This window comes from Pempheris klunzingeri, chromosome 20 (genome assembly GCF_042242105.1).
Source record: "Pempheris klunzingeri isolate RE-2024b chromosome 20, fPemKlu1.hap1, whole genome shotgun sequence".
NCBI classification, from domain to species: domain Eukaryota; kingdom Metazoa; phylum Chordata; class Actinopteri; order Acropomatiformes; family Pempheridae; genus Pempheris; species Pempheris klunzingeri.
Window position 1 is genome coordinate 14,327,964 of NC_092031.1, and position 15,810 is coordinate 14,343,773.

General features: G+C 41.9%; 3 protein-coding genes across 4 annotated transcripts; 2 read left to right on the forward strand and 1 right to left on the reverse strand.

Annotated features, from left to right (window-relative positions):
- Positions 1 to 37: 37 nt before the first annotated feature.
- Positions 38 to 9,536, reverse strand: eif2ak1 (eukaryotic translation initiation factor 2-alpha kinase 1). 2 transcript variants are annotated; one of them, XM_070851719.1, is made up of 15 exons: positions 9,142 to 9,536; positions 7,260 to 7,427; positions 6,963 to 7,099; positions 6,237 to 6,280; positions 6,044 to 6,143; positions 5,854 to 5,934; positions 5,572 to 5,665; positions 5,387 to 5,432; positions 4,870 to 5,257; positions 4,600 to 4,708; positions 4,303 to 4,409; positions 1,120 to 1,234; positions 945 to 1,024; positions 556 to 789; positions 38 to 383 (listed from the first exon to the last, which is right to left on the reverse strand). In XM_070851719.1, the coding sequence occupies exons 1-15, from the start codon at positions 9,311 to 9,313 to the stop codon at positions 258 to 260; spliced, it is 2,001 nt and encodes a 666-aa protein (XP_070707820.1). In that variant the 5' UTR covers positions 9,314 to 9,536; the 3' UTR covers positions 38 to 257. The 2 variants fall into 2 exon arrangements, with proteins under 2 accessions (XP_070707820.1, XP_070707821.1); XM_070851720.1 differs by lacking the exon at positions 9,142 to 9,536 and adding an exon at positions 7,616 to 7,729.
- Positions 1,714 to 4,365, forward strand: LOC139219767 (ankyrin repeat domain-containing protein 61-like). Its single transcript, XM_070851721.1, has 5 exons — positions 1,714 to 1,982; positions 2,308 to 2,402; positions 2,667 to 2,838; positions 2,987 to 3,187; positions 3,628 to 4,365. Exons 1-5 carry the CDS (start codon positions 1,800 to 1,802, stop codon positions 4,255 to 4,257), a joined length of 1,281 nt encoding a protein of 426 aa, XP_070707822.1. The 5' UTR covers positions 1,714 to 1,799; the 3' UTR covers positions 4,258 to 4,365.
- Positions 9,537 to 10,090: 554 nt separating the features above from the next.
- On the forward strand, positions 10,091 to 15,563 carry pms2 (PMS1 homolog 2, mismatch repair system component). The gene is made up of 15 exons (XM_070851559.1): positions 10,091 to 10,176; positions 10,518 to 10,657; positions 10,860 to 10,946; positions 11,036 to 11,138; positions 11,233 to 11,416; positions 11,522 to 11,689; positions 11,841 to 11,938; positions 12,155 to 12,254; positions 12,417 to 12,501; positions 12,588 to 12,740; positions 12,864 to 13,695; positions 13,777 to 13,944; positions 14,051 to 14,151; positions 14,281 to 14,450; positions 15,233 to 15,563. Exons 1-15 carry the CDS (start codon positions 10,163 to 10,165, stop codon positions 15,374 to 15,376), a joined length of 2,547 nt encoding a protein of 848 aa, XP_070707660.1. The 5' UTR covers positions 10,091 to 10,162; the 3' UTR covers positions 15,377 to 15,563.
- Positions 15,564 to 15,810: the final 247 nt, after the last annotated feature.

A 15,810-nucleotide genomic window follows, 5' to 3' on the forward strand; every position in this document is an offset into this window, starting at 1 on the left:
CTGAAATGATCAATAATTACATATTGCATCCCAGAAATCAGACATAGCAGAAATAGGTTTTATTGAACAGCTGAATGAAGATAAATAATTGCTCCCTTACATCCAGGTGTACACTCAAATTCTTACACGCACGCTTACACACACACACACACACACACACACGCTCTACCACTTGTACCAAGTCACCAAAACACAGTACAGAAGTGGTTGAATAAATCAAGTTTTGACAGTTTGTTGACTGTTGGGATTTTTAAGGCTCAGGTCTTGTCCGACTCAGAGAAATGAACCGTGACTTCTGAGCTCTGCAGTCGACTAATCTGTCTCCTCAGCTGCATGATCTCTTCCTGCTGCTGTTCAACCCTTCTCTGCAAACCATGGATCACCTGAGGGGGGGGAAGTATTATTAAAATTAATTAAAGAGCTTTACTGGAGATGCATTTGTGATGAAATTATTTTTGTATTTTCAGATAGTTGCATACTTTTTATGTAGGTATGATTATAATCCTGTTGAAATTATTTTTTTCAGCTCAAATGTGTTCATTTATGCCCACATACTATGTCTTTACTGCAGAAGAGTTCACTCTGTAGAAGCTGGCTCGCCGTGGGCCGAACACTGGGCTCTTTACTCGTCAGCTTGAGGATGTACGTAGACAGGACTGGCCATCTGTGGCAGAATGAGTCTGGGATTTTCCCTTCTCTCAAGTCCCCAAGGGTCCGGACACGTTCCATCTCTGTCCCGAAGGGCTGGAATAACTCCAGGGCCAGCACGCCGATGCTGTACATGTCTGACTGAGAAAGCAACAACAATACAAATAAAGTTTAGACTGACAACGATGAAGTTGGTAACTGATGATGAAATAAAGTAATGCACCAATGTTTGTGTTGTATTGAAAAAACAAGTCAGAATTCATCATTATATGGTTGTCATCCTGTTAACAGCTTACCTTTGAATCATAATGAGAGCCCTTCAGTTGTTCTGGTGCTGCATATACAAATGTACCAACACCTGTGGTATGAGAGGAATCTGCAATACACCAGAAAAGTGACTTTAAAGCAAACAGCACCATCTACTGGTGATTCTGTGAGGTACTGTGTCAAAGCTCAGAGGTACAGTATTACCACTGCTGGGAGAGCTGGTGCTTTTATGGCCATCCATTATTATATCCTTGCAGGCCAAACCAAAGTCTCCAATCCGAACATGGCAGTCATGACCATGGAGGAAAATGTTCCTTGGCTGATTAAAAAAAAGACAAAGACGTTCTAATTAGTTCCACAGGATCTGTCACTAGTGTAAAGCAGATGTCTACGGTGTCAGCATGAGAGATTGCAATATTTCATACAACATATTGAGGGAAGAAATCAACTATTTCCACATCACATAAACTCCCCTGTTCAAATGAGGAAATACTGTATGTAAAAAGAGTGATTTGTGAGCATGTGAGCTTTTGCTGTGTAATAATTCCCTGCTTTCCTAACAGTAAAATACTGAAGTGCCATAAATACATGAACAACCTGTAAATAACTCAGAGGAGTGTCACTGGTCCCCTTAATTGGCCTCACAGGCAGCTAGATGTTATCAGCTGTGACAGGAGACACTCTCAAACAAACATGATGAAATACGACTGGCCACCAAAACAGAAGTAGCTGATGGCCATTTTCAATTTTCCCTCCTCAGACTGCCAAGTTACCTGATGTGCCTATGTTGGTTTGCCACACTAAACCAGCATAACCAGATCTCAACCATCACACATCCTCTGAAGAACTACTTATTGGAACCAGTGAAGCTGCAGTGTCTGGTCATGTTGAAGGGTAAGAAGGAGCATCAGGATAGAAGCAGAAACATTATAAAGTTTCAATACAATGAATTCTATACTGCCATCATGGATGAAGACTTGGGACGAATAGAAGACATGTCAAAAAAGTATGGAAGTAGTTTCCTCATCAAGATACAAGACAGTGTGTCCGGACAAGTTTCCTGGAAGGTAAATGCACCATTTTTTAAAATTACTTAAAAGAATTGAAACGTGTAAAAAAAAGATTGTTGCACTGACAGAGACATACCATCTTACTTATTATAATATCGCCAAATCATCTATAAATCAAAAAGCATATAGATGGCGATAACCTCAAAAAGCTCAATGATTACTCACTACTGTCGTGTGTTGTTGCTCCACTGTGATCATTCTATTTATGACAATAAAAGAAAGAAAAACAAAAAACAATAGAGCAGTACTTGTGTGTTAGACTACAATGTAATTGTGTTGCACTGAATTCCGTTTTATTTCGTAATGTCTCGTCTTGCCTCAGGGCCTTGCTATCCTTCCGCTTCATCTGGCTGCCTCTTACAGAAGAGTAAAGAGCATGCAGAGCCTGCTGTCAGTGGGGGCAGACCCTGAAATGAGGTCTGGACATACACGCTGACACCAAACACGGCACCCATCGATAGTACGGAGCCACATTTCTTGTAGCTTTAGTTTCTCATAAAATGAAAATAAAAACTTGAGTTGGTGAAATAAACTAATTTCAACTGAGTTTAATTTGTTTCCTAAAACAAATAAGGTCACATTTACAGTAAGAGTGTAACTCATGCAAAGTGGAACTGAGTACGACACGTATGTCGCTGGTTCCTTTTATCTCCAGTTCCACTGTCTCTACTTCTGTCACAGGGACCAGCTCGGTCGCACCACTCTGCACCTGGTGATCGCCGGTTGGCCGAGCATCCTGACCACTCAGCCGAAACCAGGTTCCAAGTTCCAGGCTGCTGTGATGAGCATGCACAGACAGGCAGAGGCCTGTCTACGTCTCCTCTGTGAGCACGGCGTTAACGTCAATGCGGAGGTATGAAGTTTTTAATATTGCAAATCAACATTTACTGCAATCTTTTAAGCTACTTTAAGTCTAGCTCCTCTCTGTGAAATTCAGACAGATATTACGATTTTTGTTTGTGTCTTTTTCCAAATGTGTGTTTCTTGTGGTTCCTGTCTAGGTGGAGGGGGAGAGTCACCAGACAGCTCTCCACCTATCAGTACGCTACTTGGCTCTGTCTGCTGTCCGTATTCTGGCCATCTATGGTGCTGATGTTAATGCTGTGGACAGCAGTGGGATGACGCCCCTGCATATGGCTGCTGGGACCCTCCATAAGGACATTATAGCCAGCTTGATCGATCAGGGAGCGAATATCAACACGGTTCGTGTTCATCCTCTGTTTTTGGATAATGCGGTTGTTAATGTTATCAGTATCATGTGTACTGTTTCTGCTACAGCAGACCAAAGAAAGAAAGAAAGAAAGAAACTGAAGCATTTAAAAAAAAAAAAAGAATGCTGAATCCAGGACATGTGCCTGCCTACAGACAAAAACGATGGCTTATTGGAAGCAAATCATCCACAGTGTATGTAGAGGTAGACCAACCTAACCTGTGCTTAATGTTTTTGTCGATCAGTGATCCTGACTACAAAGATCTTCACACGCAAAAGTCTGAATGCAATTTCTGTGAATAGAAATGCACGAATTCATCCAGTGATTCACCTTTGCTGTTCTTTCAGTGCTTTTCATGGTGTTGAAATGAGTTAATTAGACTCTACATCTGTCCTGCTTTAAAGTCATGTAAATTCTTGACTATTTTCAAGGGAGTGAAGCACTCTGGGAACTCTCCTCTGCACTTAGCCGCTGAGGCAATGGCTATGAAGATCACTAAAGCCCTGGAGGAAAGCATCAGCTGCATCTCTGAGCTGCTTGAGCGGGGGGCCGAGGTCGACCGAGTGAACAAAGCCGGAATGACACCTTTACAGGAGGCGTGCAGCATGGGCAGCACAGAGCTGGTGGACCTGCTGCTCAGGTATGGGGCCAACATCAATAAGCTGAGCAAAGCAGGGGAGAACTGTCTGTTCCTGTTCCTGAACCACAGGCCAAATGTAAGGAACAGCTCTCTGCTGGTCAAACTCCTCTGTCTGACCTCCCCGCTCACCGTCTACAACCAGAGCGGCCATCTGCCCTCTACCTTGGAGCTGCCATGTTTCTTCAAACAGAGAGACCAGCTCCTCAAGCTCATTCAGCAGCCGAGGAGGCTTCAGGATATTTGCAAGAGTGACATTTATCTAAAACATGTCCATGACAAGAGAGATGAGTTGAGAAAAGTCCTGCCTGAGAGGTTATATGACTTTATATTCAACCACTGGGAGGATGTGCACGACATTTCCTTTGAGACAGAAGATGAACAGGACTCTTTTGATCATTTTTTTGGTATTACTCCTAGCTGACCTCAAACATATGCTGATGTAATGAAATCTCTCACAGCACCTTACCTTCAGGTCTCTGTGTATGATTCCTCTGGAGTGAATGTACTCCACTCCTTCCAGTATCCTTCTTAGCAGCCACAGTGTGTGTTCGCTGTCAACACACCCGTAAGGACCTGAAAACATACAAGTAATATATTTATTTTAAAAATAATTAGTTCTCATTGAATAATTTCATTTAAATTACATTAGCATTCACTTGTAAATGGTGAGAAACTGCTTACCAGTCTTTAGCTGTGTGCTTTTAATGAATATAATCTGAAAATTTTACAATATTGTAAAATAATGCGTGCGTTTAGCTCTTACATCTTGAGGTCTGCTCTTCTTTGGGCTTGGTGTTCCTGTCAGAGACCCAGTCCTTCAGCGAGCGCTCACATAGCTGCATCTGGATGTAGAGCATCAGGTGGAACTGCACCTGCACATTCAGCCGAAACATAAATGAAAACTTCACGTTTTTTAAATGCACATTTCACATTTTTTAACACATTCTAACAACAAAATCACTTTCAGTAAGCTATACAAATGGCAATCTTTTTATAACTTGTCTGATCACTAAAAGCCTCTTGAAGCACCCACCTCTTTGGAGGGCTTTATTGTGCGAATGTCCGTCCACTGCTGACCGTCCTTGTCGATGCAGGAGTTGTTGTTCAGTTCGATGCTGCTCCTGCTGGATTCCCCCTCTAGCAGCGGCGAACTGTCCAAACCCACAGCAGGACATTTGGAGCTCTGTGCGCTCACGGCGCCTCGCTGTCCGAGGAACACGCAGGGGACGTAGTTCTTGGGAATCCGCCGCATCGTCTTGGGACACACCACCTGGCCCCTCTCTTGGGCTGGAACCAAATCTCTGATCAGCTGGGTCTCCCTCAGGGGTATTTTGGCACTTGAAGCAGTGTCTGTCTGTGCTTCACTGAGGCTTTGAAAAACTATTGAGGAGCTGTTGCAGCTGTCAGAGCTCTCATCAGAGCTGTGAATGAAAGAGCAGAGACAGATGTAGTGTTGTTGTAACATGATGGTTATTTTCTTGAAGATCATTCGGTTCCCAGATAATAGTGACATAACAATGAATGTATGATCAGTTATTGCTGGATCCCACCTGTCTTGTCCCGGTGATTCCAGTGCAGGCAGCAGAGACTCTGGATCTGCAACACAGTAATTTTTCACATAAAGCTTCTCTTATGGTAAGAACAGTAAGCGTCACTGCTCATTAACTCAATGAATAGTAATTACATTTCACTAATTTCAGCCCGACTTGTGGCAGGAGAGCAGTTAAATACTCACATGCTGTAGGCTGAACATGTTCCATCCAGGCAGTGTGATAGCCCACAACGTTTTCATGCTGCAGGCTAGACAACACTTTGACTTCCCTCAGGACCTAAATCACAGTAACATAATTGAATTTGTATCAATCAATCAATCTTTATTTATAAAGCGCCAATTCATAACAGCGTTATTTCAAGACGCTTTACATAAAGAGCAGGTCTAGACCAAACAGTCTTTAGTCTATTATATCGCTGTATTTGGGCGTAGAAAGGATCCACTGATAAAACACTGATGGCTCACCTTCATGCAGTCATCCTTTGAGACTTTTTTGATGAGAATTTTCTTCACAGCGTAATTCTGTCCATCCAGTTTGTTCATAACCTACAAAATCACAGATAACATGACGGCATTTATCCACCAAAACATAAGCTCTTCTTTAGTGGAGTTAGTGTTATGAAATAGTGTAGAGGAGTAGAACAAAATAAAATACCTTAAAAACATTTCCATACGATCCTTTCCCAAGTCTACATATTTCTTCAAATTCACTAACATAGCGGGACGTCTGCGCTTGAAACAGTCCCTCCTTTGGTCTGTGGGAGGGCAAACACAAACATCTCTTACACAACACTTAAATATTCCTTTGAAGCAACTCAACATTAAATACTATCCAGGGCACAGCCTACCTTAAGGCAGGATTGTGCGTATTTGAGCTGTGGCGTTGTTGGCTCTGTAAAATGAGATGAGAATAAACACAGTGACAACACTGTAGACGTGATAACACATAACACAAGACTGTATCAGGTAGTAACTGTACGCTTAGTTTGCTGCTTATGTCTCATATAAATTCTCACTCAAACGGGATTTACCACCTTGCGGTTGTATGACTCGGCTAAACAGTCAAGTTGCAGTTTACATGACTGTCTGTACAGTCTGAAGAATTAAAAATATCCAACCAAATGTAAAATATGGTCACAATCTTGCTTTCCTCAGCTGTGGCATTGAATAACGACCAGAAAAGTGTTACGATGTCACAGTGAATTTGACCTTTGACCTTTAGAATATAAACTGTAATCACTACATCAACATTTCATCATAGTAAACGTCTGTGTGAAATTTTGTCACAATCAATGAATGAATCCCTGAGTTATGGCCAGAAATGTGTTTTGTGAGGTCACAGTGACCGTTGGCCACCAAAACCTAATGAGTTAATCTTTGAGTCGAGTAGAAGTCTGTGCCAAATTTAAGAAAGAGATACCGCCTTCACGAGAATGGTGCTGATAGACAGAGAGACAGACGTATGGACATACAGACAACAAGAAAAAATAATGCCTCTAATTATGGCTGTCATCGGCGCCGTGGCATATAAATTAAACTAGTCCCAACATCAAATCTGACAAGACGTATCTCACCTGTGGATACAGTGAGGAGCTGGCACCGTGAAGCAGCTCAGTGAAGGCCCGGTTGTGCTGCAGTCTGACGGTGCTGAACTCATCACTTATGGCCAAAGGAGAGAGGAGGTTCATGGCGGCTAAACGCTGGCCAATGACTGTCAGAGGAACAGCAGCATAACTTTAATTAATTAATTAATTAATTAATAATTAAACTTGGAATTAATAACAAACAATGATCTAAAAACGACTTCACAAAGCTTTATGTACTTAGCGGGGGTGTTTTTTCCAATTCCAGAGCAAAATCTCAGAGCATACCTTTAAAGAGCATACGGGAGCGTGCTGGATTGCTTTCATAGACGAAGCACAGGTGCTCCAGGAGAGACCCCAGCAGAAGGTGGTTGGGGATCGCTGAGGCAAACTCCTGGATGGATGGGTAATGTCTACCAGCCATTAACACTTCGTGGTTATCATCGGTGTCGGTAGCTGAATGTGGAAAAAAAGAGGAAGAGGAAGCTGTGATAAATCATTTTTACAATGAAAACTCTCCTTCAAAGGCTCAAACTGGAGATCGTGGCACTAAGCAACAGTTTCTAGGTTACACTTGACTTTGTTGATCTCCAACTAAAACCGCAGACACAAATAATGATAATATTTCTCCTTTAAAGCCTTACCTTCTTCAATAACCTTTGCTATCATTTCAACAATGTTTTTATCTCCTAGGTCCATTTTCTGTATAAAAACACTTTCGGTCCAATATTAAGCACTCAAAAACTGAACTAATGATTATCCTGTTCACTTCCAAGGCAGCTCATCTTGTTTATACATAAGGGGGTGTGCACAGCAGTAATGCTTATCTGCCTGTTACAGCGCGTCCCAGCCTCCTCCACCTACTGTACTGTAGAAACACATGACCGAGCTGAGGCTCTCCGTCACTGTGCCAGATTGAGAAAAAGGGGGCTGCTCCACCACTTCATGCTGGATACATTTTGGTCGCTATTAAGTTGTGTTATGGGAAATGTAGGATCCACCAATTTTGAATCTAGACTCATACTTAAAACGTCCAGGCATCTGTTGCTTCAATTTTGAATATTCTATTTTCAATCCGTCTGGCACAAGTTCTCCTGCCTTACGAATGCGCAATATCAAATTGCTGGAGTACCCCTTTAAGCCTGTTGGTTAGGATTGGGCTGCATAGAAAGAAACAGCATAGCACCCATACCACCTTCCTCTAAGAATAATTTATACAACAGTATATATCAATATACTGTGGTAAATACTGCATATCTGTTTAGAAATGGAAAAAGTGTCAAGTTGTCTAGTTGCCGTTTATAACATCTCTGGCATAATCTGATTGTCCAAAGAGGTTATTTCTATGATATAAGTGGATCCTTAGAGGCTTGTAGTCTGCAGTCTGGGTTACCCAAGAACATGATCGTGACTTGTGAAGGAAAACAGACTGTCCTTAGCTCAGGAACAAACATGCATGAACAGAAAAGCAGTAAAAACCAACACCATACCGGTATTAAAACAGTATTACACTAAAGTATACAAGCACAAAAACATGGTGCAACGATAAGTGTGCTAGTAGATGATTAATATAACTGCAATAAAATGTGGCTATATATATATGTGTGTGTGTTTGTGTGTGTGTGTGTGTGTGCAAACTGGATAAGCTTGTCCTGCTTTAGAGACTCTGTATGAGGGACTGCTGGTGTCATAACCCTGTAATCTGTATGTTGGGAATGAGTCTGTTTAAATTCATGTTTCACAGATGCTGGCAGATGTTTGGATGTTTTATAAAAATGTAATCTCTTTGTTATGAAACCATTTACCTGATTCGATGTCACGTTGTCACACCTGCACAAACTACACAGTCTATGAACTGGCATGCAAAGAAGTGGTCTGACACGTGCACATGGTTGTTGTTCATGGGTGGGATCAACACCTCAGCTGGGGCAGGAGGAGAGGTGGGGGGGGGGGGGGGGGGCTCAGCCACCATGATGTTCACCTTTAACTACACCCCTGCCACTTTCTCAGTGTTGAGAGAGCCAAACACTTAAAACTACTCGAAATTAGACGTTTTATTGTGGCACCATGACACCAGGTAATGTGGGCCTGCTGCCATCCACGTGTGCTCAGTAGGGATGAGTTAAAGGTAACTTAACGCAGTTTAAGCCCAAGAAGAAAAGCTGCTTACTGTCAAACTGGACTTCATCGTCCTCTTCGCTCGCCAAACTTAACAGACTAAGGTTACTCTCATCCTCACTTCTCCTGATGGGTTTAATGTTGCGGCGGACTAAAAGGTTACTGCTGCTGCCAGAACTTCCCTCCGGCCACAGGAGTCCCTTGTTGGCTGCTGAACTGTACATTATTGTAGCTTCTGTAAAAACGATGACTTGTCAAAAAAAAAAAGTACTTGTTTTAAAACGCGGCCCATTTCACAACAGATACGTCATATTTGCGGTAGGCTGTGTCAAACTACGTTAAACACCGGGTTTTTCAAGTGTTTGCATGGCATGAATTTCACAGGAGAGGTAGTGAAAGCTTCGCTCGGTCGATGTCCCACACGGTCATGCTAACAGACAGCCATGATTCAACAGCAGTCAGGGGGGAGAGTAAGGGACCATCTGACAATGTAAGGGCTTCACCTGCCACAAGACCAACTGATAGGAAAAAAATATTTCACTCAAAATAACATTAAACAACCAAAATAATATAGTATTTTAATTTGAATATGAGTATAAAGCTTCAAATCAAAGCATTTGCAACGACCCCGCAACAAAAAGCTAATTGTTCGTTTTTTTACAATGTCACATACTTGTACATGTACCCTAATATTGAAAGTCTCCGGTGATGAAATATCTGAACAGTTTGAGGCAACGGTTTAGATTATATTTATTTATTTACAACGATGTGATTAGTTTGACGCTGTTATCACTACTGCGTTTCATAAGGTTGTTGTTTTTTCTGACACACTCAACATTTTATATTATTACTTTTATTTCTCAAGCGGCGCAGTTTTTGCGCACGAGTGACGCTCGCGAACGAACTGCGTAGTCCGCGCGGTACAATTTTGTGTTTACAACATGATGCCTTAATGTCAGCTAGTGAGAACAAAGTAGCTGCTTTTTGACAATGGCGAATAACTAGAAGGTGTCTCTTCCTTCCACTGTTGCGGACAGAAATGGCTTCCCCCTGAAGCTTTTCTCTCTTTGAAAATGTCTGAAGCTTGGTAAGTTAGCAACTACTACATTCATTTACCTTGCCTGCAGGCGTATTTACATCATGCAAATCTACCCTGCTATTCATTTACTGCATTTAACACCCCACGTCCCCTCTTCAGTGGTAAATCTGAAAGCGCATTTGCATTATGCATCCAGACTTTTATCCAAGTAAACACACTGTATTATAAAAAACACTCTTACAACACCAGTTATACAGCCGATCTGGTATACCCACAGTCCTCAGCTTTCCAGCTAGCTGTGCATGCATAAATCTGTTGCTGTAATATAAATTTAGCAGAAGGTAAAGTGGTCCATGATTGTCACTGAGTGCTGGTTTTCTTCTCAGCAGCGGTGAACCTGCCAGAGCCATCAAGGCCATTGACAAGCACTCAGTCCACCAGATCTGCTCCGGACAGGTGGTGCTGACTTTGGCCACAGCTGTCAAAGAGCTGGTGGAAAACAGCATCGATGCAGGGGCCACCAGTGTTGGTAAGTTATGATGCACACAGTGTGATGCTGGGGTTTTCCAATTAAGATGCTGGCCTACCTGCGAGGGCTTCAGTTGTCAGTGCTGTCAAAATGATCCTATCCTATCTTTGTAAAAATGACCAGATGTCTTTGTTTTATAGGTCAGTAGAGTAGTAGATACTGATTTATGTTATGTTCAGTATCACATCGTTGTATGTTTCAGATGTCAGGCTGAAGGAGTGCGGAGTTGAACTGGTGGAAGTGTCAGACAATGGCAAAGGAGTGGAAGAGGCCAACTTTGAAGGACTGAGTAAGTGCCAACTTTGTCCATCTAATTATTCTTATTCAAGGACTGTCCAATCTTTAGGTTAATTGACACCTCTTGTATCGATTCCCCAGCATTGAAGCATCACACGTCAAAGTTGAGGGACTTCTCTGATCTCATCAATGTGGAGACATTTGGCTTCAGAGGTGAAGCCCTCAGCTCTTTATGTGCTCTGAGGTAAAACGCTTCAACAGCCACAGTAACTTGGCACATGAACATTAAATTACTTGTCACCTCATCGGCTAAAATTCCCTCTGACCCCCTGCTCCAGTGACCTGAGTGTAGTGACATGCCACGAGTCCAGCCAGGTGGGGACCAAGCTGGTGTTTGACCACAAAGGCCACCTAGTGCAGCAGTCACCCCATCCTCGGCAGCAAGGCTGCACAGTCAGCCTGCAGCAGCTCTTCTACACCCTGCCCGTTCGACACAAGGAGTTCCAACGCAATATTAAGAAGGTTCGTCATTAAAGGATCGCTCTGGCAAGAGCTAATCAGTGGCTAATTAAACTTCCTATGTTATTCATCTTTAATCCCCAACATTTCATCATTCTGTATTTTCAGGAGTACGCCAAAATGATACACGTCCTGCAGTCCTACTGTATCATCTCTACAGGAGTGCGCATTACCTGCTCCAATCAAAATGGGCAGGGAAAGCGCAGCACAGTCGTCAGCACCAGTGGCAGCCAGAGTATGAGAGACAACATAGGGGCCATATATGGGCCAAAACAGGTTGGAACATTGCTTTCACACTTTAATTTAATATACTGTTTATTTGCAACCTGCAGAAGGTCTAAAATATGATATAAAATATGCCAATTGTTGTGTCACCTTATTTGTTTCGCTTAATATCTAACTTCACTGTCTGTTGTTTGTTTTGCAGCTACAGACTCTTCTACCTTTTCAGCAAGTGTCTCCTACAGAAAATGTTATTGAGGAATATGGACTCAAAGATGCAGATCTACCCAAACAGCTTTTTTCGTGAGTGACATTGTTGCTTGGATGTCCTATGCAGGCCTTCTCTGCAAACAAAACATCTTTTTTTTAAAGTCAATAGTAGTAGTACTAGTAGTAGTAGTAATATACTTATGTCAAAGGTGTATCTTCCAAGTTTGATAGACACATGAGATAGAATTATCTGTGTGCTTTAAAAGAACTAAATAACAAAAAAAACGTAACAAATCTCTGTGTTGACAGCCTGACAGGGTTTGTATCACGAGCAGACCATGGTGTTGGAAGAAGTGCCACAGACAGGCAGTTCTTTTTCATCAACAACCGGCCGTGTGATCCCCTTAAGGTAATTCATGTTTGCTTTTGTTTGATGCATAGGAAACATTTAAGAGTGGTTTATGATGCACGATAATCTAGTTTTTAAAGACATTTTAAGCTGTTATTGGTGGATAGTAATAATAGTATTATTAAGTTTTAAATCTAATCTCTAGTTATTCCCAACTTGCAGGTGACCAAACTTGTGAACGAAGTGTATCATATGTACAACAGACATCAATATCCATTTGTCGCCTTGAACATAACTGTTGCCTCCGGTAAGAAACCTGCTGAACCAAAGTTGTCTCTGAAACTCATTGCTGATTTTCTGCACTACATGAGCATTTTTGTGGTTTTATTTCAGAGTGTGTGGATGTGAACGTAACTCCAGACAAACGTCAGATTTTCCTTCAGGAGGAGAAACTCTTGCTGGCTATTCTAAAGACCTCTCTTATCAACATGTATGAGGCTGGCGTCAATAAGATCAGCCTGAACTATATACCCATACCCAGCACCAGTAAGCACAGCAAGTTCAGCCTGCATAGCAACACATTTGACTGACATTATATGAGAGTGGAATCAGTATCAGAGTAGATATTGTTGAGTGCTTTTATGTTGACTGTCTGTCATTTGTGTCTAGATGCAACATCTGATTTCTGTAAGGTTGTCTCGTCAAATGAGAACATGCCAGAGCCTGGAGAGGACCCAGTGACTCGGAGCCCAAAGTCTTCCCTAAACCTTGCTGGTCTAAAAGCGGCTTTTTCAAGTCATCACAGCTCCAATTCTGGGAGCAAGTCAAGTGTGACAAGTGCTGCCAAAAGTGGCTCGACACAAAAAACACTGCAGTCTTTTTTTAAGGGCACTGTCAAACCTCCCGCCTGCAACTCAAGTTCAAAATCTCCCTTGAAATCCAGGAGAGACCTGGCTACATGCTCCCCAGTGGGAAAGTCGGTGCTAGACGGGTTCAGGTACGGATGCACGGGCACAGACTCCAAGAAAGACAGTCGCGATGTTGCTATGGCAACAGCAGATGTTCTGTGTTCTCCCGAACCGATCTCTGACGGACCCAGCGTAGAAAATAAAACATTCAAAGAAGAGTCAGACGACGGTCACACTGATCTTGAGGTTCCAGAGTTACAGACTGAGCCATGCGCTTCCAACGAGGGCCGTACTGTGAGCCCGGACGCCAAGAGGGCCAGGACAGAGGAACCACATTTCCCCGCACAACACGAATCCAGCACTTTCTCAAACGCTTATAAGAGATCCTCCTCGACGGTGGATGTTCCAGTCTGCCTACGGAGGAGGACGACGCCTCTGCAGTTCTCTCTACAAGAGCTGGCAGCCAACGTGAAGAGGTTACAGGAGCGGCGGAAAAGGAGTGAGAGTGAGAATCTGTGCTATCGACGCTTCAGGGCCAAGATCAACCCTGGAGAAAACCAAAGTGCAGAGGAAGAGCTCAAGAAAGAGATCAGGTCAGATTTTACTGACTGAATTTGTCAGTGTTGGAGTGTAATTGGCACAACACCTAACTTGTCCGTCTCTCATCCCTACAGTAAAGACACGTTCAAAGAGATGGAGATCATCGGACAATTTAACCTGGGCTTCATTATCACCAAATTCAACTCGGACATCTTCATGATCGACCAGCACGCCACAGATGAGAAATACAACTTTGAGATGCTGCAGCAGCACACTGTGCTCCAGGGACAGAAACTCATAGCGTAAGAATCTTAATCAGTCGATTAATTTTGCTTTGTGTTGTTCAGAATGAGTTTTTTTTTTTTACTGGTCAGTGATCTGTTTTTGTTTTTTCCTTCATGCTTGCAGCCCTCAGAAGCTTCACCTCCCTGCTGTCAGTGAAAATGTGCTCATAGAGAACATTGAGATTTTCAGAAAAAATGGCTTTGAATTTCTTGTCGACGAGGACGGTATGAACATTTAACCTTTAAATAAGAGTGAATAAACATGAGTTGATTTAAGCTCTAGTGCAAAATGATTATTTCCCATTTTTATGATCACTTACACTAAACCAACTATTTTTTTTACTGTGACTGCAGCTCAGGTGATGGAGAGGGTCAAGCTGGTGTCTCTGCCCACCAGTAAAAACTGGACATTTGGCCCAGCTGACATCGAAGAGCTAATCTTTATGTTGAGTGACAGCCCAGGAGTCATGTGCCGACCGTCCCGCGTCAGGCAGATGTTTGCCTCCCGAGCCTGTCGAAAATCTGTGAGTTTACACTGCTCATAAACAGATGCTTTGAAGCAGTTTCAGATATTTGGGGCTGCAACTAATGATTACTTACGTTGTCGATTAATCTGTCGCATATTTTCTCAATTAATGTATTAGTTGTTTGTTCTGTAAAATGTTAGAAAAAGGAGAAAAATGTCAATCAGTGTTCACAAATCTCTTTTTTTTGTCCACAACACAAAGATATTCAGTTTACTGTCATAGAGAAGTAAAGAAACAAGAAAATATTCATATTTAAGAGAATTTTGACCGTTTTAACTTAAAAAAATTACTTAAACCATCTAAATGATTACTATCAATTTAATAGCTGATAACTAATCAATAAATCAGCTCTAATATTTACACAGACCAGATTTTGGCTTTAGATTAGTATCAGCAGTCATCATCAGAATGTTGTATTTCTACCACAGCCAACACAAATGTCTTTAGATATTTAGACAGTTTACAGCCAATTACTGAACACAGATTTGAATTCAATGTGTGCTGTTACTTCGATTGCCATTGCAATGGTAAATTTGAATGTAGATCTGTACATATCTCAAAAATCTTTTTAACTTCTACAAGCTGAATTTAAAGCAAATGGCTGCATGGAATATCAAATGATAAGAAAACTACTGTAGTGTAAGGTGTTTGTGATTTGTTGTAATTTAAAATGCAAAACCTCTGTGGTCCTCTACAATAAGACCACTTCTTATATTACATCACTATTTTCCTGCCATAAGATAATATTGTTATCTGTTGTCTATTGTGTCCCTCCTCAGGTGATGATCGGCACTGCTCTGAGTGTCAGTGAGATGAAGAAGCTCCTGGTTCACATGGGGGAGATTGAGCATCCGTGGAACTGTCCTCACGGCCGGCCCACCATGAGACACCTCGCCAACCTGGACATCATCTCACAAGACTGATCTCTTCAAGTGTCGGAGAATCACACTTTAGACTGGCTTTATATAGCTGGGACAGGCTTTCTTTCCACTTTATTTCTGTTAGATATCACCCCTGAATCCAAACCATAGATGCTGTATATTTGTATGGTTCAGATGTTTGGATCTGACTGTTTAGTGTGTTTTTCTTAATATCTGACATGTTCTTATTTTACTTTTTATACTTTAACACCCATTTAATGGGGCAAATAAACAAGATAAATCGTAACATGGGTTGCTCACATTTCTGCTGGAGGAAGTATTCAGATCCTTTGCATAAGTAAAAGTACTAATACCACACTGTGAAAATACTCCACTGAAGGTAAAGGTCCTGCATTCAAAATTGCTATACAGAAAAAGTATTTATTATATTTAATTTTAACAATGTATTTTGTTGGGTAGGTTAATATACAAGCAAC